Genomic DNA, 27,871 nt, shown 5'->3' with positions numbered 1-27,871 from the left:
TCACTGGAGGTATAGCTACTAAACCGTGATTGGATTTGTTTGGTAATTGGTCAGTGGAGTGTCCCTTGAATACACTTGTAATAAAATCTATTTATACATTGTGACAGGAGGTCTAGTGTTCAAGCAGGAAGCGCGTATAACATTTTCATAACAAAATACACAGCAGAAACTGTGTACACATTTATACACATTTATATACAAACAGTTTTCATACTCTTCAAACGATTATTGCCAATATCCCATTCAACAAATCCTCCCATTTATGAAACACAATCTTCCAATAAAGTACTTTTAAAATCTAATCTGTTTATGTGCAAAATACAGAACAGTCTGTCACATACATTTACCTTAGAACTGCATGTGCAGGAGAAGCAGCTGCCCACATGTCAGTTTTATACTAGACTAACTGATGGACAAAGTGAAAATTTAAAATTTACCCTCTTTAAAAAGACTTCTAAATTAGACTCGCCTATCTGCTTTCCCCAATAGTTTAAATGGCTTTGGAACCAATACTTTGTTCTTGGAGTAGTCTTTGCCAATCTATCAGGGATTTATTTTTAAATCAAAATCCAGAAGACAAGCAGTTAGCGTTAAACAAAAATTAAATTAATAGATCTGGGTAACGGTGGGGGAGGGAGGATAGCCACCCATCTCAAGGAAAACGGATCTAAATGCACTAATGTGCATTGTGTCTAGATGATCACAAAATGAAGAGATTTCATTAAAATACAAAATAAATAAAAACAAGCTTCAATCCTGACAAACGGCCATATACAGGCTTTTGTTAACCTATGGAATGTGTGTTTTGGGGGGGTGGGGGGGGGGGGGGAGGGGAGGGAGGAAACAAAAAAAAATAGAAGAAAATATAAATAAACAGTTATTTTCTCCTTCATTTAACAAAACAGAATAGGAAGTATCAAAAGAGAAGAAAAAAAAAGTTAAACTATGCGGCTCAATTTAAAATAAAAAAAAGGTTTTGTATACAATGTCACACAGATCAACTTTTAAGAAATAAGATGTGCAATCGACCAGCAGTTATCAGGTGTCGTAGTGCCAGTCACAGTTTACAGCGTAAGGATTGTACCATCTTCTTCCAAGATCTTACGCTCGTGGAGATGTGTAATTTGTTCGAGGCTTTCCCCGCTGGCGCTCATTTGTGCGTTGAAGTTGTTTGATGGAATAAAGCCATTTTGCGAGGAATCATGGTACGAATCTAACTGTGTTAAAGATTCCATACTCTCGCTGGGTGCGGCTCTGGGGATGGTCTGAGGTTCACCGGAGCCCTCGATGATAATGTCCTCATCATCACTTTCTACCTCCTCTGGGTGATAATTCTGTACAATAGGTTGTGCTGCCATGTTACTGTACATGCTGGTGCTGCTGTCGGTAGACTGTCCTGAACTCCCAGAGTTCCTGCTGTTTCGAACAATATTATTCCGCTGGTTTGCTGGCCTCACTGTTATGATTAGGTTGTGGCTATTTGCGATCATCATGTCCGTAACTTGGTCAAGGCTTTTCCCAGATACCTCTATGCCGTTGACTTCCAAAACCTCGTCATTGACAGCTAATAATCCAGTGCTCTGAGCCAGACCACCAGGAACCATCCTTGATATAAAAATCCCAGGCACCTTCTCCAAGCCGTGTGGTGTCACACGAACACTTGAACCATCACGGATGTAGAACCCGAGCGGTTTTTCCATCCCATGCTTGTAAAGTCGGACTCTGCGGTGTGTTTCTGGGAGAATGTCAACGTCAATGATAGAGGACACTGGCCGGAAGTCTCTTGGCATTCCGATGACTACGTGGGGTTTCTTCCTGTTGAGGTCTTGCCGCAACACAGCCGCAAGTACCGTCTTCTTCTTGGTCAAGGTGTCCGTACCAAAGGCGCTGTAATCTGCTTCTTCTGAAACAAGAAAGTCAGGAATTAATACAGGAGCAAATGAGAAATGACACCTACATCTTATGCGATTTGGTAAAAAATAATGAACATATCTGAATATCAATTAAACATGCAAATGGGAACTAGAAAGAAAACCTTAATTCTAAACACGTTAACATTAAATGCTACACAATATGGCTGTAAACCATTATCCTTCCATTCATTTATGGGTGCAGAGCTGGGAAAGGGGATAACCATTAACCCTATTAAGAAGCACATTTTTGAGGATGGGATATTATGTTTAACGCATTGCAAAGAACATCGTGTTCATAACAAGAAAACCAACATTTAAAAAAACAAAAAAAAAACATTAGAATATAATTAGCATTTGACATTTTCCTCCATTACCAGATTGGACTCTGTTACAATAAAGCTTTGTGTTTGTGCTCCTGTGTTTGCAAACAGGGTTTGCTCTGTTAGTCAATAACCAGGTCTTTTTTTTTTTTTTTTAATATTTGATGTCCATTTTTTAATCGGCTCGGTATGAAAGTATGATGCACACCAGGAATCTACCCACATTGTTATAAGTTATGCTAATTACAGAGCTTCTTCAGGTATTTGTATAATAATTCAGGAGACAATCTGATTGTGTTTTTGTCTGCCTTGGATACAATGTGCATTTGTTACAGAACAAGATGTTTAAAGACAAGTTCAGGTCTACAGATAGCACTGGGAAGAAAAGAGAAACCCACACTACCCCAAACATGCACAGAATATGTGGCCAGCCTGCGAACACTGCCACAAGTCATTGCAGTTTAATGGAGTCATGTCAGTCACTTTGTTCCTACAATACCTCTGTCACCAAGAAAATGTCACAGTAACTACAGCACATGCACTGTAGTGGCTGTGACAGACAGAAGGATAACCATTTGTAGGTGGTATTCTCTACCCTGTAAGTGGATATTTATAAAAAATGTTTACAAATGGAGTAACAGATGGGGCAAGGGCCATTTTTAACAGAGTTAACGCTGCTGGCTTAAATAAAATGCAATACTCAATGTTACCTGTTAATCTAAATGATACGAATAAAGAAGCCATGTGGGGGTTAATAGGTGCAATAGTAAGTCCTTATTGCCCAGTGTCAGCAAGTTACGGTGCGCTAGGCAGCTTCGCAGGGAAGCAATCATCCTGCAGATAAATGCCAAGCAAAAATGGGGTGGCTAAAATAATGTGTGTGTGGCAGTAGTGTCTAGTAGTGTGTTTGTGAGTAGCAGTGTTTTTTTTTTTGCGTGTGTGGCAGTGTGCATTGGTGTCTGTGTGTTTCTCATGAATGCAAAAGAGTGCGTTTCAGTGTCTGGAGAAACTCACGCCATTACCACCAATTATAATTATTTATACAGCTTCAACATATTCCACAGCGCTGTACAGCAGGAAACAAGACAAACATTTAATTGTAGCATAGCATGTACTGCAATCAGGATCAGCAGGTGAATAGCTTACACACACAAGCCCTCGACCATACATACAACACCACACACACACACACCATAAACTTCTAACGGACATTAACACAAAAAGCCCAAAAAAACAAACACTGTAAATAACAAAAGCAGAATACGACAACGTACACACACTCACGTCAATTTAAAATGGACTAGGACCAGCGCCCCAAGGGACTGGTTTTGGCACAGTGTCCATCAGTAGGGCTAGAATACTACCCAGCACTCTGCCTCACACAACAAATACAATGAGAATTCTAGTGCTTTATGGCTCATTAATGTACACAAACACCCCCAGTAAGTACACACCAGGAGTGTAAACTAGATACAGCTTTATTCTAATTTCTAATGAAGATCTGAAAGTTGGGATCCGGCTCCAATTTGCTCCAAACAATGAAAGTGGGAAAGTGTTGATGGAAAGGGATCTGGCCGGCCCAGAGGGCAATGGAATGCAACAAATTGTGATGATGAAATAACTGCTCTGTTTTCTCAATGTGTCACTACCGGACACACCTGGTTACAGTCCAGGAACACTCACGCATGCATAACTAGGTCACAATCCGAGCAATGTGTGCGAGGTTAGCTTATATAATTAATGTGTGAGTCTAGGTTTAATCATCTCCTTAATGCCAATAATCATCTCAACACTTTGGTAATAGCTTGTATAAATGTTAAAGGGTCTGGCACAATCACAACTGGGATTCGTCAATTCGAAGGCGTAAAGACAAACAGAATAATACAAACAGTTCCAATGGGGAGGGGGGGGGGGGGGGGGAATTACACATTTTACACCCGCTGAGAACAATTCCATTTATTGCTAAAACGGGTTAAAGAAGCCTCGTTGTTTTTTCCCCACTTTTCTTTTCCTTATGAATTTATATTATTATACTCCCTTCGTCAGTTGTCGCAATACCGGTGACTGATGGATTGTGGGTAATTAGCTTAACAACTGAAAGGGAATGTAAGTTTTGCCCATAGACAAAGAGAACACTCCCAAAATGTAATCCCCAAGGTCTACAAAAATAAAATAAAACTAAATGGAAAAACAAAAAAACAAACCACAAACAAACCAGATAAAAATTATATATATATATAAATAAAAGAATACATTTCTAAACACAAATACACACACCAGTCAAGCCATAAGCCTTGTTTTTCCCACACCAATCTCACTATTTGTGTTTAGCAATGTATTAACTATCTACTTACTTCAGGTGGAAGGGGTTTTCATCCACACTTTTTCCCTGTCTGGATTTTGATATAAAGCAGAGTACCCAGGAAGTGCTGGCAGTGCCGGGTACCAAACATCCACCGACAGCTGTTTTCATTCACAGGGTGTCAAAAACTGCTCTACGTCATCGCTAGGGGTGTTATACAGCACTAAAGGCAACTTCTTGTAATATTGTTTTACTAAAATGTATGTTTTTCAGAAAACATTCTAATTCCATGAAAAACTCAGAAGTGAGAGTGTCACTGCCATCGAAATCGATCGATATTTGGGGAAAAAGAAAAAAAAGTGACAGGTTTGTTTTCAAAGAGGCGCTTGTTTTATTAACCCCTAAATGCAGCACATCAGAATCTGATGGTTACAGCAAGATTTACACTAAAATCTACTCTCATGCCTTCTGAAAATACCCATTTAAGGATGTCACAGAGAGAAGGTAGACCGAGGTCAAAGCTGGACATGATGCAGATCAAAAAAACAAAAAAAACACCCCTGCACTCCTTTATAAAAACCACCCTTCCAAGCGCTGCACATTTTACTCCCACGGCTTAAAGAAAATTCCACATAATGCAGACACGGAGTTTCATTGTCAGAATCTTGACGTCACCAGCCTCAATACAGATTAAAGCCGTCTCTAATTACAATGTTTCCACATACAATCAGTGACCAACACAGAAGGGGTTTTAAGTTGGTGAAGCATCATGGGAGATGTAGTTCAGGAAGACTTGGAGAGGTACATATTGGCCATACATGGTCTACCGATCAATGCTGGAAGTTAATGCTTTCACTAGGCAGTGTTGACAGAAAGTGATTGAGTGCATGGCACCAAATATGTCAGGAAGTTAATTAAACATACACCATGTAAACAGTTTAAACAGAGTAGCTCTCTATATGGCAACTCTCGCCAAGGTTAATACAACAACAAATATCAACGATACACTATTTATTTCAACTCAGTTGATGAAATATTTTGTTGCCAGCCTCGGATTAAGGGCTAAAGTAGCAAGTCAGGTCTTAACTTGTTCTCATATTTTGGGTTGAATTCAAGGATCTAGATTCATTTCTGCACATGAGTCACATACATTGTTTTTTCCCCCAAGACCTGGCCAACATTCCCATTGAGCATTGCGGTCAATAAAAGGCTTGAAATACAGTTTAGCTGCATGAGACAATATTTGCACTGCATTGTGGGCAATTTAAAGGGGCCCTGCCAAACAGCGAAAGCATAACGATTTATTGTAACGTGCCAGCCATCAGACACAGGGAGACGTGGGAGATGAAAGCAGATTTTATGCCAATTTTAGGGATGTCTCCTGGATATACAGGATACGTCACTCTGCTCATAGAATCCAAATGCCAGTTAAGTCTCCATGCTTTGAAACAAACCCTCGAGTAATACGTACATTAAGGTAATTAACTTGCTCCACCACTTCTTCCTATGCCAAACTAATATCCCCAAAAGAGAGATAAATATTGGTTTTTACATATAGTATACTAGGCATGTCACAGATTTAAAGATACACAGTACAAGAGGAAATCTCGTGTCTACACATTTTATTCGATAACATCGGGGCCGTTAATTCTACTGGTGTAATGATTGGCTCTGTGAATGCTATGATTTGTAAATCCATTAAGATTGCTTTCATTTTCTCTTATTACGTATCAAAGATAAAGCATCAGAACAATCAATATAATAAGCGAGTGATAAGGATTCTGAAATGACGACACTTGTCCATGCCATAAAAAGAAGTCACACTGGTTGGGCATCAGCCAAAAACATCCCGTTACATCTATTTAGGTTACAAAGACCTAGGGTTAGGCATGGTAAGGCATGGTAACACACACACACACCATGCCAGCCAGAAAGGTGATTGAGGAAACAGGTACTCCTGCCTACTGAAGGTTCGAAGTACAAGCAGAGCAGGTACAGGGCTACTTTGTGCCACACTACAGCCATTATAGCTATCTGGGCATTTTTTCTTATTTTTAATTAAAGAGACACTGTAGCCACAAGTGACACTATAGCTTAATGTAGATCATACAGCTTAATGTAGATCATACAGCTTAATGTAGATCATACAGCTTAATGTAGTAGTTCTGGTGTCTATAGCAGGTCCCTGAAGACTTTAATTATTTAAAGAGAAAAGGCAGTGTTTACATTGCTGGCTAGTAATACCTCTAGTAGCAGTCACTCTATGGCCACTAGGGGCGGCACCTAGGCTAGTGCTGCACCTACGTTCAGAGTCTCCATGCATCTCTATGAGAAGATGGTGATTGGCTCAGAGTTGTGTTTTGGTGTGCATGTGTAACAACCTCCCAATGCTTTAGTGCGGCGTGGAAGTAAAAACACCTGTTCAATATGACCGGCTTATGGGGGTGGGTGGTAACCTAAATCACCACTTCGGCATTATAGTGTGCCTTTAAATTTGTTGCAGGGGGAAAAAAGCACTATGTCCAATTACCGTTAGAATGCAGAGTAACAGCTTGCTGATCCAAGGGGACATTTCACTCCTTTTGTAATCAGAAATAATTGTTCGCCTTTGATCAACAACAGTAAGATGGGTGAAAGTCTAAACTTGGAGAGGAATATTTTTTATCCTATATTGTAATGTAGGATAAAAAAATATTCCTCTCCAAGTTTACAATGTAATGTAGGTAAAGTAAAGACCTATGTCAGAGTGCATTTCCCAGTCTGTGCAAGTAAAGAAACACTTGTTATAACATTGAATAACTGGATTACCGGATTCAATTGAACTCAAATAAAGACCGTTTCTCTTGGAGGGGTTTCATACGAATGTTTTAGCCACATTTACTTTGACAGAACGTAGGACCCAGCAATTTAGTAAATCTGTTAGGACAAGGGAAACCTTTGTCCGTTTGTGCTAATGATTAGTGGAGTGCAATGTTAGAATGTCTAAACAAACATCCAATAGGCAGCATGTTAATATGAAATATGCAAGGGGTGAATTACAGAGAAACCAGTTAATAAATGACTTTGCTGGCAGTGCTTCCAGGAAAAATCGAAAAGGTTAATTAATGGTGCAAGCTGTACAGCACCCATTCAGCCTAAGAAAGAAGAACAAAAGAAAAGGAGGCACAATGAGGGGGGTGGCTTACCATGGCACCCCACAATTTTGTGATCCACTAACCTAAATGTTGGCAAAGCACCATGGAAACAGACACTGAAACAACTGGAGAATGAGGCTTAGCCATTCTGGGTCTCTATCAATCATTTGAAGAAATGTATGAGAGAGCTGCTTATTACTTAAATCCCTCGCTTAAAATCAATTAAACTTAGTGAAAGGAAGTAGTTATGGTGCTTGGCGTCATATCCATATGAAACGCTGCACACACAGATTAACCCCTCTGCTGCCTGAAATTTAACTCCACATTTGAAAAAGAGTTCCATGTTGCTGAAGTGAATTCTGACCAGACAACCAATGCCGATAAGCGCCGCCCCAGCCTGCCCTGTACTGGGAGGGAGTACTCCGAGCAGTTCGTTTGGAGGTAGGGGGGTCCCTTATTCTGACCAGAAACACTGTTTTCGGTTTAATGTAACCGTAAAATAAAAGCAGAGACGATATTTCTCTAATAACACAAGGACCAGGAGACAGATTAGCATTGTGGAACTTTACACGATCTCATGCCTTTTTAACACACCCTTCATCTGATGCCCTGCCTTTAAGAGTTTCCGTACTTTTATTCCTTTGAAAGGAAAATCTTAGGCTAACCGATATAAAGAATATATTAAAAGCCAAACATAGGAGTAACAGGCAGACAAGGTGTTGCTTCCTGTTTTCAGGACAAAATGCACTAAAAACACAAAATAATGTGTTATGTGAAGTCCTGCGCCTAGGATATATCCGTCAGTCAGGCTGCTGGCGAGGATCTAATATACTAATATTCATTTGTAGTTTCATGACCAGAGGCAGCCTGTTTGGTACAATCTCGAGTCTTGTTTCCTGCTCAGTTTTGGAGCCGTAGTTTTAAGAGCGTTTTGATAACGCAACAACGAAATCATACAACAGACATTAATAAATAAATGCTTGGCAACGGCTGATCGTACAGAGCGGTATAGAGTTTCTCTGTCCAACTGATGGTTAAGAGAATACCGGCAGCAGCCGGCGTGCAGCCTCCTATTCATGGTTTATTCATTCACCTCCAATTCTGAAACTTACACTTCCAAACATCTGGAGAATTCGTCGAAAAAGAGTGAGTAATAGAATTTCCAAGGGATGGAGCTCACTGGAAAGGTCTCCTATAACCACAACAAAGCCAAAGTAAAAAGGTTACAGTCACTATCTCCAACAGGGGAAATTCAGTCCACAACAGCCGGAGTACTTAAAGATTACCCCATGTAAAAGTGCCGTGGGGAGGGCCAGGGTAAAATATTTCAGATTATGCCAAGCCTTTTTAGTTTTGCACCAGGTCTTCTCCACAATGATCGCGGCAATTTCTGAAAAAGGCTTTGAAGGCGAGGAAAATAAATGATGCCAGACAAAAATAAACCAGGAATTAAACAGGAATTTCAAGTTTACAGTCAACATAGTCAAAATGGAGAAATTGCCAAGTATTTAAATGATGACGTCTCCAGTTTAGTGAATAACTATGTAAAGATTAGAAACATTGTAACTTCATATAGTGTTTTAAAGTGAGCCAGTCAGCCTCAAAAAAAAGTTAAGATAGTAAATGTGGCATCAGAAATGATACTTTGAATCCACACGCCAAGTATAAATACCTACACATTGCATTCAGACCAAGTCCTGCTTCCAGCTCGCACTGGCAAAATGGCCATAACTGAATTCTGCATTAGTGACAGCTGAGGGGAAAGGCTCGTCAATGGAGGATCTCAGTCTCAAGGAATCCTCCGCAGACATTCAGTACTCTGGCGCATGTGTCGAGAGTACAATACTGGCCCCGGCTCCTGGCTGCTAAAAGGGCCCAGCGGAAATATGATAGTGGAACCTGCCGGGACCAAGCTGAGTTAGTGTGGCATTTCTTGCACCCCTTGGCCATCAAACAGCCAGCGGAACAGTTAACGCAAACAAACCAGACCGGTAGTGTTACTTTTTTGACCAGAGCCAATTACCATAAGGAACCGGTCGTGTTTTAATAGCTAGATTTCCGAAGGTCTGCCCTTAGGGTGTACGTTATGGAGTTGCTTTGAAGGTAACGCAATCAATCACGATCACAGCCAAGGGTAAACAGGTATTTACACAATCACTCCTGACGAGTCATTGAAATCTGTGAGGCTCTATATTTGCCAATTTCCCCTCAGACACTGGCAATCGATCGCCAAAGTGACTACAGCCCTTCCCCACTAGTCGAGGCTTAGTGAAGGGTAAAAACAACAACGTTTACTGACACAAAGCATACATTTATACTAATATTCACAAATGGGGGTAATCAAAAAGAACAATACAAGCCCACCCAGGCATCTCATTGTCTGGGACATAATGAAATTATCCTGTGCCTAATCAAGTTAACTCAGACATCCGGGCATCTTAATGTTACCCCCAAAACACAATGTTCCCCACAAATATCCTTGACAAAGTGTACATCCCTGGACATGGCCAATTCCCAAAATCAATCTGTCCGAAAAAAAAAGGGAGGGGGGTGATGAGGAGAGGGGGGGTGACTTAAAAAATTACCTTAAATCCCTGGTGGGATCTAACAATTTGAATGTAGGCCCCTCTTGATCTTGAGGCCCTAGGCAGAAGCCTAGTTAGCCGATAGGAAAATCCGGCCCTGCTTGGGGGTACCCAGCCAGAGTAAAGTTCAGCAGGATTCAACAATCACCTGATCCGGCACGAAGCTCCAGGCTGTCTAAGTGCTGGTCACAAACAAGGTGTTCCACTAGCTGCAGGAAACCCTCCTCCCCCCATGGAAGGGTGCTCCCCCTATTTATTGTGGTTCCACTGCTCTCCTGGGTCAAGATGGAAGTTACAGCAGGTGGTGGCAAGACTGTTGGCAGAGTGAGAGATCCAGACGGTCGGCATGTATGCCCACGGTTGCAATCTGATCCCTCCCAGAAAAAACGCACCATTTAGGTGCCTGCCCCCTTAGAATGGGTTAAAACTCACCTTATTTCCAGCTCTCCACGGGTATGCCGGCGCAAGTCCCGCCCCCTTGGTGATGGTCAAAACTGCAGATTTTTAGCCAATCCAATGCTTTCCCATGAATCAATGCATCTCTATGAGGAAAATTCAGCGTCCCCATGCAGAGGGTGGGGACACTGAACAGCAGGGCTGCTTTCTGTGCAGCCCTGAGCCAGGAAGCACCTCCAGTGGCCATCTGAGGAGCAATGCCCTAGGGGCAATGTAAACACTGCCTTTTCTTTAAAAAGGCAGGGTTTACATTAAAAAAAAAAAAAAAAAGCCTGAAGGAGCTATTATACACCCCAGAACAACTACATTAAGCTGTAATACCATACATTAAGCTGTAATACCATACATTAAGCTGTAATACCATACATTAAGCTGTATATTATACATTAAGCTGTATATTATACATTAAGCTGTATATTATACATTAAGCTGTATATTATACATTAAGCTGTATATTATACATTAAGCTGTATATTATACATTAAGCTGTAGTTCTGGTAACTATAGTGCGCCTTTAAAATAAAACACTCTCAGCATAGAGTACAATAAAAAGACCAGCATTCTTGACCTATTCATCTATTGAAACATCCCATTGGTTTAATTCCTACCTTCTAATTTACAGTGGTTTGCGGGATAAATCTAAATAGAACGGACTGAGGAGGACAAACAAAGTAAATGATAACATGTGTTACAATTTCACTTAAACAAGATATAAATTAACGTACTGCTTAGGGAAGCAAAAACAATGCGGGGGAGAGGGGACAAAAATAAAGAGTCCAAATAGTTTCATTTAAACAGTTTGCTCTCCATGTACACACAAGATCAAAGACACTATGACTGAACTAGCTGCACCAGGCAAGACTCAACTCTGCAGCAGTAACTCTGAGGCTCATGCAAAGAGTTAATATTTGAAGAGCATTCTTCTTGCAAAGACAAAGTGAATCTTAGCACTCTAATAATGCAGCATAGTGGAAAGGGGGTCCTAGAAAGACAGAATACTACAAAACAACTGACTGCTGACCAACTGCCCATGCGTTTCACAAGCATTAACAAGCACAGAAAGTCCAATTAATGCAATTGGCACTTAAAGGATCACTATAGGGGCAGGAACACAAACATGTATTCCTGACCCTATAGTGTTAACACCACCATCTAGCTCCCCTGGGCCCCTCATGCCTCCATAAATATAGTAAAAATCTTACTGTATTCAAGCCTGAAGCTGTAAATCTGCATGCTCTTAGACTCAGAAAAACAAGCAGTCTGCTGACATGTGGTAGCCTGATCCAATCACAGTGCTTCTCCATAGGATTGGCTGAGACTGACAAAGAGGCAGATCAGGGGCAGATCAGGGGCGGGGCCAGCATGATTCAAACACAGCCCTGGCCAATCAGCATCTACTCAGAGATGAATTGAATCAATGAATCTCTATGAGAAAAGTTCAGTGTCTGCATGCAGAGGGAGGAGATACTGAATCACAGGATGCTGTGCACAGTGCTGCCCTGTGTTCTGCTGACAGCAGATCTGAGTGGATGGAGGCATATTATGCCTCCATCAACTCCGAAGTCCCTCTGGTTCACTCTGAGTGACTGCAACTGGAGGTGTTCCTAGCTTTCCATGTAAACACTGTATTTTCTCTGTATTTTCTGTTTACATGAGAAAGGCTGCAGGGAGCTATAGTTCTCACCTGAACAACCTCATTAAGCTGAAGTTGTTCAGGTGACTATAGTGTCCCTTTAAAAATGGAAAAAGTCGGGTGATGCCAAAAATGTATTATTTAAGAGGGACACGAAGCACCAAAACAAAATTTGAAACAAATTTGGTGTACAGACCATGCCCTGGAAATCTCACGGTTCAACGCTCTGCCATTTAAATCACTACTGCTTCTGTTTATGCGGCTGTAGTTCCACCACCACTGACTGATTTACTGTGATACATGACAAAAAAGGTTTTCATTTTTAATAAGATGAAATTAGCCATTCACTGACAGTCTGGGCGGGGTTAGAAGGGGAGAGCTTGCAAAATCTACAGACAAGAGATCTGCAGCTTTTAATCGCGGTTTTCAGATAACTCCAGAGAAACAAAATGCATAATTAAAAGCATGCATGTTTTCAGAGAGGACTCTTTACAGGAAGTGTTTAGGAAGGCTGTGTAAGTCACATGCCAAGGGGTGTGGCTAGAGCTGTATAAACAAAGTAATTTAACTCCTAAATGGCAGAAATTTGAGCAGTGAGACTGCATGGCAGTATCTATACACCAAAACTGCTTCCTTAAGCTAAAGTTTTTTGGTGGTTATAGTGCCATTTAAAGGAAAATACAAACAGTCATGTGACTGTCACCTGTAGTCTAACATTTTTGTAAAATAACACTCAGAATGTTTACAGAAACTAAGAGAAGGGGATAAATAACCACCATGGACTGACACCTTAAGTACATACAAGTGTCAAGAAAACCAAATCGTGAGTTTTTTTTGTAGGAATGCAGGTGAACAATGTTTGTAATACTAGAAACTGGAAGAGAGGAACTAGATAGGAGAAGTACAGTGGGTGTGAGGGGTAACCTTCCTTCATGCACATTGAGTGCTAGATGGCTACGTACCTTAAATGACTACTACGCATTTATATTTTTAAAGAAAGAAAACGTGCCCTGCATGAGAATTGTGATAACACATACTGCGACAATAAACTGAGTGTACAACACAGACGCTCACACTAATCACCGAATGCAGTGACTCCCTGGGTCTCAGCACATGTAAACCTGTGACTGGTTTCAGTAACCAGAAGGTGCCAGATGTTTCCCTGTGAAACCCACAAATTAATGACATTCAATTGTTCTGCATTAAAAGAAGAGATATCACCACCATGGACAGACCATTGAGCTGCAGATTTCAGTGATATTTAATTATAAATTACCTCTGGCGAATGCGACCTTTTAGATTCAGTGGGAGCATACAGAAAATTCTTGGTCTGAGGGTTAACACTAATACACAAGCACGTCAGCAGACCGGTCAACTCCCTCGGCCATGTCTCCCCCTCATGTTCACAGAGAACGTTGGAAGGCATGCCACTTTTGAAAGCAATGAAGCCAGAAGTGAGCATTGCGTATCAGACCAGCCTTACCTTTTCTTTGAATAAAAATCCGCAGTATTGGGTTTGCAGTAGTGATCGCTTTGTGGTAATTATCATCATTATTTATGGGTAATAAATCCCCATGAATGTCCGCGTATCCCACCAGAACATCCACATTTGGAATTTTATGCACGTGTTGAAGCAATCCATAGAATTCTTCAAATCTGCCCGGTTTGGACCGTTCTAGGGCGAAACGGCGGAATTCCGCTCCAAACTGAAGAAAAGGAAAATAAAGAAGTGTGAAATTCATAGAACTACACAAAAAAAAAAAAAATACTACTTCCTCAGAACATTGAGAGTATATATTAAATCAAGCAGCATTGTGAATAAAAATAATTCAGATTATGCTCTAATGAAGTAATTACGGTTAAATAATCCTTTATCATCCTCTCCGTTAATTTTTGGCATTTAGCGCACACTGATGTACAGAGGCCTAGTCACAGAAGTAGCCATTTCTCAGCGCACTCTGAGCAGTTACTTTAAAGTAGAAAAAGTGAATCTACTTAAGGAAAAATAAGGTTACATCCAAAAAGGTATTACAATAACAAATATAATCTAAGAGAAAAGAAAAAAAGCTGCATATTTTCAGCTGAATAAACAGAAGGTAAAATGAATCAAGGCTTTTGGCCAGATACAATCCTGGGGTAGCAACCCATGCGGTCTCCAAAGATTCAGCACGGCAAAACTACCAACAACTTAAAAATAATATTCTCAGAGAACGTAAGGAGAAGGCCAGTAGTTGTTCCCATAGTTATTAAGACAGTACACATCTAGGTGAAACTTGCAAGTGTCAGTGTACCTGATCACACCTTCACACGATAGTGACTACCGATCATACCCAAATATGTACAGAAAACGTATCATTGGGTATCGAAACCTCATAGGCAATGATTCCTTTAACGAAAATGAAATGGGAGCAGTTTACTCACACAGCATGTACTACATTGTGCAGCGCTCAGACACACCTTGCAATGACTAAACAGGTCAACACACAGGATCAGGCAGCGATGACAAACAGAGAAGGGAAAAAAAAAAGGAGTAAAATACCCGAGGTCTGAGTCACCATGGTAAATATTAAAGGTACATACATTAAGCCATAAGAGAAAGGCCCTGATAAGAAGTGCATTGTATGCAAATTACACAGTACACCAAGTGTGCAAAGGGTCCCAATCACGGCATGCATCTCATTTAACCCCTTTTGGCACAGAGTGTAAATGTTACAAAGCAATTGGACTAACTCACAGCAGTTTATTTCGAGGGGGAGGGGAGGAGGGAGAGAATGTGAGGAAAATTAACTTTTTTTCAGTCAATGCAGAACGCGTGATTAGTCAGTGAAGACACCAACCGATGCATATTTTTGCAATGCACGTGGGATATGCACGACTGAAGACGAGCCAAGTCAATAGACAAGCGCATTATTTAAGAAATAAAAACAAAACAGAACGCTACAGCTGTGAGCAATGTATTGCAGAGAAATGCTAACTGTCTTGGAAGAACTAGGGTTAAAAATAAAAAAAAAATCTTGGCGCTTCCACATTCCTTGGTGGATGCGTGACTGTGTAAGGGGGATTTCAAGTGAGAATTCCAATTTCATATTTAAGGTCAAACTAGCAGAGGAAGCACTCTCCAAGTCACATACTCTCAGTGTAGTTACACTGGCCTTACAGTTGAGATTCTCCCTTTTAGTAAACAACCCTGACTGCGTTTTGGATCTGACATACAAGATGTTTGAGTATCTATATGGACTGGAAATTAAAACTGACGAGTCACCTGAAAAAACACTCTCTCCGGTGCTTCCTACATGGAGATATCCACCGGAGAGATACGAGCCCCATGGAACTATGAGTCGGCTTCACAACCGCAGAGTCCCGCTGTCTGCCTGGAAGGCCGTGCCGGCCAATAGGAGAAGGGCTACCAATCAAACTGGTTTTGCACCCTTTCTTCTGATTTGTTGCTGCGTGATTTAGGCGCGAAATTTGAATCCACCGGCCGAAACCAAGTGATTCTGTGCAGCTATTTTCGAGTACGTACAGAGCCTCAAGCCCACACTTTGTACGACGATTTCTTGGGCTCTGTACATCCGATAGCTCTGCTATTTGCAGGGCTCATAGCTGGGACCAGGAGCTATTTGGGGATGTATCTCCCAGACACAGCGACACCTGGGCAGGCTTATGTTTTCTTGTTACTTTGAATGGAGACCCCGGGGTCTGTGCATAAATACCATGAATCTAGCCTGAAATTGTTCTATTTCACTAGTCTCGACTAGACTTTGGGTGATATCACGATTTCCCTACTGCAAGCGACTAATCACTGGCTCATAGCTTTAATCACTCTAGGGCTGGGCACAACTAGGAAGGGGCGACCTGGGGCAGTAGTAAACCATCCTCAAGAGGGTATAACGCCACAAAAACCTTGTATCTGGTTCAACAAGGGAGAAACAAACTGCAAAGTTTCATATTGGAAGAAAACAAAAACCAAATTCTACAGAGAACTAGTTTGAGACATAACAGTTCATCAGCCAAATCATTGGCTCAGGTGTTAAACCTGAAATGGGGATGCAGTAGCCCTTATACCTCCTGTAGTCCCATTTTACTTAGGGGTGGGGGGAGCAGCAGGCAGACCCCTGCGTTTAGCTTCATGCAGCCCATAAACGGCTAGCAGTTCAGGAATTAAGGCACTGACACTGACCTCTGTATGTATTTAGCCGCCCAAATCAAGAGAGCACACTCAGAGGCATGCAAGCAGCAGGTGGATCTGTCTAGACACAGTAAGCTGCATTATATACTATATTACTACCCAAGACTCCTAGCTATTACATTCTTCCCATAATGAATAATAGCTAGGCTTGCTCCTAACGAGATATTCCCCAGCTATACTGGCCCTTGCCGCTTTTGGGTTGCCAAGGTTTATGGGATATATAGTCTGCTAGCACCCTTTGTGTGCATTACCCAGGCCTTTCTGCACAAGCATGTCAAACGCTGCCCTGTACATGCAGTGCTGCATGCAGCCAACACCGCACATTTTAAAATAGGCATCACACATTTATTTATAATAAAAGGGTTTACGCTACACTTATTTGTTCAGCATGGGCGCCCCGTTTCATTTAGGGAAGTAGTTTCTGTGCCCTAAAAAAAACTTGCGTAACAGAAGCTTAGAGACTCACACACACACTCCTTACTAAGCAGGAATGGCCACTTCTGGTTTAAACCCTTGGTATGTGCATCTCCCTTATCTATTGGCTTACTCACAGGATACACGAGGCTCTTATTATATAATCACATTCCTGCCAAGCACAGCAACGTGGAATTACAAGGACCAGGTCAACTAAACAGTGCATTACACAAAACAAGGCTGCTTTGCAGAACAGAAACATTACAATACAAACATATAAACAGAAAGTTCTATACACGGTGCTAGATACACTGAAAACAATTATATAACTGAAGGAAAACAGGGTGTTTAAATAGATAGGACTGTCCAGGGAACACTCACTTTTGGTTGAAAAAAAAAAAGGCCAAAAAAAAAAAAAAAAAAATGCCCATACCTTTGCTCACAGACTGCATAAAGGAGTTTATATTAAGAGATCCCAGAGCTCTCAGCCAAAAATAAACTACGGTACTTCGCTTTTTAAAACAAAGAGCATTCTTATTTGGCCTCATCAATCATACACCTTATGATGTAAGCCAAGTATCATGATGTCAGCGAAACTTTGTCAGTAGGTATTAAACACCTCAACAGACAGAATGCAAGAAGAATACAGCAAGCCAATGTAAAGAGACCGCCAGATCAGCACAACTTAAAAACAAACAAACAAAAACCTTACATACAGAACAGCTAATACGTCCACGGCAACTTAAAGGGACAGTCCATACCAAGTTTTGTGATGCATGGAAAAAGCTCAATCAATGAATAAGAAGAAAGTTGCACAAAACTAAATGCTATTGATGAAGCATGAACTTGCGTTTTGGCAGATCAGAGCATGCCGGAAAAACACCACCAGCTAGGGATGCACCGAAATTTCGGCCGCCTATATTTTTGGCCAAAAATGGGCCTATCCTATTTCGACTGAAAAAGGGGCAAATTTGTCTAAAATTGACAGCTTGCCTTTCACACACAGAGGATTCACTGCTTCCCTTGGCCATGCCATGCTCCAACATCCCTCCATGCTGACTCTAAAGAAGATGGAGATCGGCGATGGACAGGAGCCCCTACCCTCCTCCTCATCATCATCTTCCTCCGGGATCATAGACTTGCCGGACACTGGGGCCGCTCTGCAGAGGACCCCCATGGAAGAAAGAGAGGGCTTCCCGAGGGCAGAGTGCGGGCCATCCTCAGGGGTATACCAAGTGCTTGGCACACCACCCTGTGTATTAAGTGTTATTATAGTATTGCTGTATACTCTGCTGTGCCCATGATAATCCAGTAAAAAGATTCACATGCTGTATATACACAGTGCTGTGTCCATGATCGTCTACAAAGAGTCCTGTGCCGTGTACAGTAAGTGTTACATGCCTGCAGATTCCCAAATTACAGCTTGTGAGCCTCCAATAAAGGCGTTTTAATGCTTGCGATATAACCAGTACTGTGCCCACATGGGGATTACCAAATATGAAATACAGTATACCCAGTGCATTTTGTGTTGGCTACTATACATCGGATTAGCCTTCCTGTATATCCAGCATAGTCCATCCCAGTCTGTATACAGTCTGTAACAGTAAGTGTTATACAGTCTGTAACAGTAAGTGTTACATGCCTGCAGATTCCCAAATTACAGCTTGTGAGCCTCCAATAAAGGCGTTTTAATGCTTGCGATATAACCAGTACTGTGCCCACATGGGGATTACCAAATATGAAATACAGTATACCCAGTGCATTTTGTGTTGGCTACTATACATCGGATTAGCCTTCCTGTATATCCAGCATAGTCCATCCCAGTCTGTATACAGTACTGTTCATTTAGAGTTCTATGAACAGAGTGATTGCATTAAATTCATTGGAGTTCTGACTGCATAACAACCTATGTGAGCTTAATGGTTTTCATCAAAAAGAACCGATCTCCCTCTGTTCCAACCTCAGTGTCATTTTCTTAATAAGAGAATCTTCTTTAAATAACATCAAAACCGTTTGTATGGTTAAAAACACACAGATATACCTGGGAGAGTGACACAACTTAACTCTGCATAATAAAGACAAGATTATCGGTAGTGTACCATATAAGCGGTATAACTAATTCTGCCAGTCTCAGATACTGAACGCAAACAGACCATACATTAAAATAAATAAATAATTTAAAGCACGGCTGATGGGTATCCTAAACTGGTTATAATATGCATGTGTATGTAAGGAATTGCAATGAGCAATGCCCATAATGTTTAAATGCGTATATAAACGGTTACATGTACCTCATTAAATAAGAACCATGTATATCTAAGGATGAAGAACTTTCAGAGGAATTAGAAAGGAACATTCCACCGCCCAAGTAGAAAAATAAAGAGTCACTGTTTAGTAGATATATCCCAATGAAAATCCATGTATGTATTCAATTGGTTTTATTTAAAATTGGTGGCATATCTAAAATCCCTTGTCTGCAGCCTTTGTAAACCTTCCCCAATGCAGTTCAATGAGGGAATGTTGGGCAATTACTGCCTCATGGGTTTAGATCCACTGAGCAAAATATACCAGGAAGTAACAGCTGGGGGGGGGGGGGGGGGAGGGGAGGGGTTATAACAAGGTTCACTTATAAAAGTGTCAATTTATTTAGAAAATCTGGACACACTCTTCACATAGGGCCCCCACCCGTGGTGCTCAGCCACTTACCTTATTCCAGCGCCGGGCTCCCTCTGCACTGGTGACCGCTCCTCCCCCGCCGAGTTGCCAACGTCAGCGGAGCCGAATGCGCATGCACGCATTCAAGCTGTCAATAGGAAAGCATTTCTCATAATATGCCTCCAGAGTCGCAGGTGCGCCTTTAGTGGCTGTCCAGAAGACAGCCACCAGAGTCTGGCTTAACCCAAAATGTAAATATAGCAGTTTCTCTGAAACTGCTATGTTTGCATATGCAGGGTTAAAACCTGAGGGCCCTGACACCCAGACCACTTCATTGAGCTGAAGTGGTCTGGGTGACTATAGTGTCCCTTTAAATCTCTAACACTGGCACTGAGAAGCAGGGGTATACCCATATTTCATATTATGCCTATGGTGGCAGGTTGTAATGAAGAAAGGGACCAGGAGGAAAGTGCTTGATAAAATGTTTGATTACAAATAAAAATGAAAAGCACATTAAAAGATGCTTCATTTACCAAGAGTGGGGATGAAGTTGGTGAATTTCTCTGTTAAGAGCATTTGACTTTAAAGTGCTTTGGTTTAAGGGGAGAGTATGATTCTGGCTGCAGAACATGTCAAAGCAATGGCAATCAGCCAGTTACAATAGCGTATTTTAGTGACAATGTGGAGAGGTCTAATCACAGATTTGTTTGTAATGCAGACTACAAAATAGCCAGGCCATCAAAGATCACACAAACTACAGTATAATCACAAGTGGGTTAGCGATAGCTGCAGAGCCTCTGAATCAACACTATGTCCATGTCAGAGAAGAGGAGACAAGAGGAACATTGAGTACATCACGAATAAAAGCTGAAGTATTTTATGACAAAAATAAAAAAGTACTAAACCAAAAGGATCGCTATATTCCTGACAATACAGTGCTGTATGGACTGGTATGGCTGTTTAATCTCCCTGAAACATACAATTTACTCACCTTATCACCCACACCATGCCCATCTCGACGAAGCGGGCAGCGCCTCCATGGCTGAGACCATCAATCTTGATCTCACCCAATCCAACACTTGCCCGTAGTAAAAGCATCGGGAGGCTATTGTGAATGCGCAACAAAGCTACACACTGTGCCAATCAGCATCTCCTCATAGAGATGCATTGAATCAATTGATCTCTATGGGGAACATTCAGCGCCTCCATGCAGTGTGGAGACACTGAACATAGGTGCTGCACACTGTGCAACACTGACCTAGGAATCACCTCTAGGGGCCATCTGAGTGACTGCCACTAGAGGTGTTACTAGCCAACAATGTGAACAGCCTTTTCTGTGAACAGCCTTTTCTCTGAAAAGGCAGCGTTTACATTGAAAAGCCTCCAGGGACATGATAGAGACACCAGAACCGCTACATTAAGCTGCAATTGTTCTGGTGACTACAGAGCCCATTTAAAGTTGAAAGGTGGAGTAGATAACTAGAATGGACTTCCAGAGGAAATGGTAAGAGCCAATAGTGATATTGAAAGAGTAGTAATTGACTCACTTATTGTTAAGTTTCCTCCTTTATAATATTGTAAAGCGCTGCAGAATAAATTATATAATAATATTAATTATTAATATTATAATAATAATAGAAAGCCGGGATAGCTTTGCAGTAGAATTAATAGACAACAATTGGGCCACTTCGCTCCAGTCTGTCTGCCAATCAGTTTAAGTAGGAATCATCGGTCTTTTAAGATTTTATTAAAATTAGTATGCACAGGCCTGTCTAAGAATTTCCATCCGAAATCAGGAAGAAGACCGCTGCTCCCCATGCTGGTTTGCGCGTTTGAAACCTAAGTGAGCAGAGACTTTGAATTGTGTTTCTAGGCGCAGTTATCATGGTGCAGCGAAAAGCAGTGACCCTTTCCAAAAAGGCACCATCCTGCCCAGCATGAACTCACTTTATTGCAGCAAGAAAAACCCCTTCACTTCCTCCAAGAAAATGAGGTTTGACAGGCTGCCTGCAATAATAAAATACTGCGGCATCAAAGTTATACGTTTTATGGCATGTTCAGCATACAATGCCAATGTCAGTCTGGCTTCTTGGCAAACCACCAGAAATGGAAATATGTATAGCTGGCTAATGCTGCTAGTGCCAGCTGAGGCAGGCCATGCATTCCCTATTGTCCTGATACCTTGAGAATTTTTGCATCTTTAGACAAAAAAAAAAAAAAAAATGGTTTGTGATTTAACATCTTGAGTAATATCTGCAAGGGACCCATCAGGAAGAACTGGTGAGACGGGGAGAAGGACAACACATTCTGAGGCCAATTATAACCAGGATTTCGTCAAAAAGAACTTCTCCCTCTGTTCCAACCTCAGTGTCATTTTCTTAATAAGAGAAACTTCTTTAAATAAACATCAAAACCGTTTGTATGGTTAAAAACACACAGATATACCTGGGAGAGTGACACAACTTAACTCTATAACCGGTATAACTAATTCTGCCAGTCTCAGATACTGAACACAAACAGACCAATCAAAGAATATGGTGACTGATTACAAGGAATACAAATGTTGTACATTTGAAAGTTCAATAATTAGATCTTGTACCGTGAAAGATAGATACATCCAAGATGGATAGAACAAAAACAGGGGAAAAACATTTATTACACGGATCCAATATGCAGTAAGCATCCACTAAAACAAACTGCACACACTGTACTCAATAGCTGGGGATAGGCCAACATAACTTGCTAGAATAGATTAACCCTCGACTGCTGTCAAAGTACACCACACCTTACTGCATCATCACACACCGGGCACAGAGGGTACAACCGTCCTCAGTATTCCAGCTAAATCCTGCCAAATTCTGGGTGTGTAAATAAAGCTATATTAAGAATATATACGCTTGGGTTATATAATGCATGAAGTGTACACTCATCCCCAAAACAGGATTAAACATAGCTACTCATGGCTAATCATAGTATCTGCTTGTTTACATAATATATATTACTACATAGCTCGAAATATCCAACACCTATAAGCAAATACAGAGTAAGAGGACAGAACTAAACCCCGGGAATACTCGAGATGCCTATCATCTGACACATTTTAAACACAGGGATGCAGGGAGAATGAAGGTAGAATTAATATTCCAGTTTATTTTAGGATACTCTCTGATTTGCAGAACAAGTTAGGATCAGTAGCAACACATTGTAAGTATGTGTCTACCAGGGCTAGCCAGCAGACATCAATATTTGTAAGTACGGTAAATATAAACAGAAATACAGGTTTACCACACAGACCTAATCTGAGCATTTTAGATAATTACAGATTAATTTAAAAGTCCAATAATAAAAAAAAAAAAAGAAAATACTAAATTAGTCTAACAGGTCTAATTAGAGAAGAATACATTACTCTAATTACACCGATACGGGTAATAAAAAAAAGGTGTCTATGTTAAGTATTCAAAACATCAGCGAATTAATAAAATACAGCTCCTGACAGGACAGACTGACAGGTGGATGTAGATTTTTTTAGAGAAGACGGACAGATTGGAGACAGGTTTGTAGAAAGACAGGTTGGTAGAGATATTCCACGGATGAGCTACCTCACTCCACCCCCCCCCCCCCCCCCAATACAGGGAGCTACCTCACAGCAACCCCCCCCAATACAGGGAGCTACCTCACTGCACCCCCCCAATACAGGGAGCTACCTCACTGCACCCCCCCAATACAGGGAGCTACCTCACTGCACCTCCCCCCCCCAATACAGGGAGCTACCTCACTGCACCCCCCCCCCAATACAGGGAGCTACCTAACTGCACCCCCCCCCCCCAATACAGGGAGCTACCTAACTGCACCCCCCCCCAATACAGGGAGCTACCTCACTGCACCCCCCCCCAATACAGGGAGCTACCTCACTGCACCCCCCCCCCCAATACAGGGAGCTACCTCACTGCACCCCCCCCCCAATACAGGGAGCTACCTCACTCCACCCCCCCAATACAGGGAGCTACCTCACTCCACCCCCCCCCCCCAATACAGGGAGCTACCTCACTCCACCCCCCCCCCCCAATACAGGGAGCTACCTCACTCCACCCCCCCCCCCCAATACAGAGAGCTACCTCACTACCCCCCCCCCCATACAGGGAGCTACCTCACTGCAACCCCCCCCCCCATACAGGGAGCTACCTCACTCCACCCCCCCAATACAGGGAGCTACCTCACTCCACCCCCCCCCCCAATACAGGGAGCTACCTCACTCCACCCCCCCCCCCCAATACAGGGAGCTACCTCACTCCACCCCCCCCCCCCCAATACAGGGAGCTACCTCACTCCACCCCCCCCCCAATACAGGGAGCTACCTCACTCCACCCCCCCCCAATACAGAGAGCTACCTCACTGCACCCCCCCCCAATACAGAGAGCTACCTCACTGCACCCCCCCCCCAATACAGAGAGCTACCTCACTGCACCCCCCCCCCAATACAGAGAGCTACCTCACTGCACCCCCCCCCCCATACAGGGAGCTACCTCACTGCAACCCCCCCCCCCATACAGGGAGCTACCTCACTGCAACCCCCCCCCCCCATACAGGGAGCTACCTCACTGCAACCCCCCCCCCCCCCATACAGGGAGCTACCTCACTGCAACCCCCCCCCATACAGGGAGCTACCTCACTGCAACCCCCCCCCCCATACAGGGAGCTACCTCACTGCACCCCCCCCAATACAGGGAGCTACCTCACTGCACCCCCCCCCAATACAGGGAGCTACCTCACTGCACCCCCCCCCCCAATACAGGGAGCTACCTCACTGCACCCCCCCCCAATACAGGGAGCTACCTCACTGCACCCCCCCCCCCAATACAGGGAGCTACCTCACTGCACCCCCCCCCCCAATACAGGGAGCTACCTCACTGCACCCCCCCCCCCAATACAGGGAGCTACCTCACTGCACCCCCCCCCCCCCAATACAGGGAGCTACCTCACTGCACCCCCCCCCCAATACAGGGAGCTACCTCACTGCACCCCCCCCCCAATACAGGGAGCTACCTCACTGCACCCCCCCCCCAATACAGGGAGCTACCTCACTGCACCCCCCCCCAATACAGGGAGCTACCTCACTGCACCCCCCCCCCCAATACAGGGAGCTACCTCACTGCACCCCCCCCCCCAATACAGGGAGCTACCTCACTGCACCCCCCCCCCCCCAATACAGGGAGCTACCTCACTGCACCCCCCCCCCCCAATACAGGGAGCTACCTCACTGCACCCCCCCCCCAATACAGGGAGCTACCTCACTGCACCCCCCCCCCCAATACAGGGAGCTACCTCACTGCCCCCCCCCCCCAATACAGGGAGCTACCTCACTGCACCCCCCCCCAATACAGGGAGCTACCTCACTGCACCCCCCCCCAATACAGGGAGCTACCTCACTGCACCCCCCCCCAATACAGGGAGCTACCTCACTGCACCCCCCCCCCAATACAGGGAGCTACCTCACTGCACCCCCCCCCCAATACAGGGAGCTACCTCACTGCACCCCCCCCCCAATACAGGGAGCTACCTCACTGCACCCCCCCCCCAATACAGGGAGCTACCTCACTGCACCCCCCCCCCCAATACAGGGAGCTACCTCACTGCACCCCCCCCCCAATACAGGGAGCTACCTCACTGCACCCCCCCCCCAATACAGGGAGCTACCTCACTGCACCCCCCCCCCCAATACAGGGAGCTACCTCACTCCACCCCCCCCCCCAATACAGGGAGCTACCTCACTGCACCCCCCCCCCCAATACAGGGAGCTACCTCACTGCACCCCCCCCCCAATACAGGGAGCTACCTCACTGCACCCCCCCCCAATACAGGGAGCTACCTCACTGCACCCCCCCCAATACAGGGAGCTACCTCACTGCACCCCCCCCCAATACAGGGAGCTACCTCACTGCACCCCCCCCCCAATACAGGGAGCTACCTCACTGCACCCCCCCCCCCCAATACAGGGAGCTACCTCACTGCACCCCCCCCCCCCCCAATACAGGGAGCTACCTCACTGCACCCCCCCCAATACAGGGAGCTACCTCACTGCACCCCCCCCCCCAATACAGGGAGCTACCTCACTGCACCCCCCCCCAATACAGGGAGCTACCTCACTGCACCCCCCCCCCAATACAGGGAGCTACCTCACTGCACCCCCCCCAATACAGGGAGCTACCTCACTGCACCCCCCCCCCAATACAGGGAGCTACCTCACTGCACCCCCCCCCCAATACAGGGAGCTACCTCACTGCACCCCCCCCCCAATACAGGGAGCTACCTCACTGCACCCCCCCCCCAATACAGGGAGCTACCTCACTGCACCCCCCCCCCAATACAGGGAGCTACCTCACTGCACCCCCCCCCCAATACAGGGAGCTACCTCACTGCACCCCCCCCCCAATACAGGGAGCTATCTCACTGCAACCCCCCCCAATACAGGGAGCTACCTCACTGCACCCCCCCCCCAATACAGGGAGCTACCTCACTGCACCCCCCCCCCAATACAGGGAGCTACCTCACTGCACCCCCCCCCCAATACAGGGAGCTACCTCACTGCACCCCCCCCCCCAATACAGGGAGCTACCTCACTGCACCCCCCCCCCCAATACAGGGAGCTACCTCACTGCACCCCCCCCCAATACAGGGAGCTACCTCACTGCACCCCCCCCCCCAATACAGGGAGCTACCTCACTGCACCCCCCCCCCCAATACAGGGAGCTACCTCACTGCACCCCCCCCCCCCAATACAGGGAGCTACCTCACTGCACCCCCCCCCCAATACAGGGAGCTACCTCACTGCACCCCCCCCCCCCAATACAGGGAGCTACCTCACTGCCCCCCCCCCCCAATACAGGGAGCTACCTCACTGCACCCCCCCCCCCAATACAGGGAGCTACCTCACTGCACCCCCCCCCCCAATACAGGGAGCTACCTCACTGCACCCCCCCCCCCCCCAATACAGGGAGCTACCTCACTGCACCCCCCCCCCCCAATACAGGGAGCTACCTCACTGCACCCCCCCCCCCCAATACAGGGAGCTACCTCACTGCACCCCCCCCCCCCCCAATACAGGGAGCTACCTCACTGCACCCCCCCCCCCCCAATACAGGGAGCTACCTCACTGCACCCCCCCCCCCCAATACAGGGAGCTACCTCACTGCACCCCCCCCCCCCAATACAGGGAGCTACCTCACTGCACCCCCCCCCCCCCCAATACAGGGAGCTACCTCACTGCACCCCCCCCCCCCCAATACAGGGAGCTACCTCACTGCACCCCCCCCCCCAATACAGGGAGCTACCTCACTGCACCCCCCCCCCAATACAGGGAGCTACCTCACTGCACCCCCCCCCCCAATACAGGGAGCTACCTCACTGCACCCCCCCCCCCCAATACAGGGAGCTATCTCACTGCACCCCCCCCGCCAATACAAGGGGGTATCCCCCCTCTCTCCCCGTACCTGCTGCCCTCATTACCCCCGTCTCCACCTGTTATCCATCTCCCCCCGTACCTGATCCCTCCTTTCCCCCTGTTATACCCCCCCTCTCCCCCCATACCTTGCTCTTCACCTCCACCGCCCCCAGACTCCTGCTGCTGCCGCCCGCCGCCCGGTGCGCTCTGTTCATGCTGCCTGCTCCGCCTGAGCCTCACTGACTGAACGGAGCCCGGGGCCGCCTGCGTCACCTCTGGGCGACCTCCACCCCCAGCCTCGCTCTCAGCACGGAGCCCCGCCCACCGAGCGCGCACCTGCCGCTCCTACAGGCCCCGCCCACCGAGCGCGCACCTGCCGCTCCCTCTCTTTTTTCCTAGCGGAGAACTAGCCACGCCCCCTCCATCGCAGCTACCAGAATAAGCCCCGCCTCTTTCTCAGACTGTCTGGGACACCTGGAAGGCGGGCGGGGAGAGGAGGACCTGTACGCGATGACGTCACGAGCGGCTGCTGCCATAGCAACAGTAACAAATGCCTACCCAGCAATCCCAGTGTTTACATGGGGGGGGGGGGGGGGATTAAAGTGACAGCAGGGTATTATTATTATTATCACAAAATTATTATTATTAATATTATTACAGAACTATTACGAAATTATTATAAAATTATTACAAAATTATTATTAATATTATTACATTATCAGTAATATTATTATTACAGAATTATTAATATTATTATTACAGAATTATTAATATTATTATTACAGAATTATTATTAATATTATTATTATTACATTATTATTAATATTATTAT

General features: G+C 44.6%; 1 protein-coding gene across 1 annotated transcript; it reads right to left on the bottom strand.

Annotated features, from left to right (window-relative positions):
* PARD6B (par-6 family cell polarity regulator beta) lies at nucleotides 1-27,323 on the bottom strand. The gene is made up of 3 exons (XM_063459686.1): nucleotides 27,186-27,323; nucleotides 13,827-14,049; nucleotides 1-1,903 (listed from the first exon to the last, which is right to left on the bottom strand). The coding sequence occupies exons 1-3, from the start codon at nucleotides 27,252-27,254 to the stop codon at nucleotides 1,065-1,067; spliced, it is 1,131 nt and encodes a 376-aa protein (XP_063315756.1). The 5' UTR covers nucleotides 27,255-27,323; the 3' UTR covers nucleotides 1-1,064.
* Between the last annotated feature and the right edge of the window lie 548 nt (nucleotides 27,324-27,871).

This window comes from Pelobates fuscus, chromosome 6, assembly GCF_036172605.1.
Source record: "Pelobates fuscus isolate aPelFus1 chromosome 6, aPelFus1.pri, whole genome shotgun sequence".
Classification (NCBI taxonomy): domain Eukaryota; kingdom Metazoa; phylum Chordata; class Amphibia; order Anura; family Pelobatidae; genus Pelobates; species Pelobates fuscus.
The sequence above is the reverse complement of the archived record's forward strand: the minus strand, read 5'-3'. Positions and strand labels throughout refer to the sequence as shown.

What these genes read in the sequence shown, in the direction of transcription:
- PARD6B (XM_063459686.1), bottom strand. Translation starts at nt 27,254, where the DNA reads ATGAACAGAGCGCACCGGGCGGCGGGCGGCAGCAGCAGGAGTCTGGGG. An exon ending in CGGTGGAGGTGAAGAGCAAG is followed by an intron (nt 14,050 to 27,185) that starts GTATGGGGGGAG and finishes CCTTTTCTTCAG; the next exon opens with TTTGGAGCGGAATTCCGCCG. An exon ending in GATTTTTATTCAAAGAAAAG is followed by an intron (nt 1,904 to 13,826) that starts GTAAGGCTGGTC and finishes TTCTTGTTTCAG; the next exon opens with AAGAAGCAGATTACAGCGCC.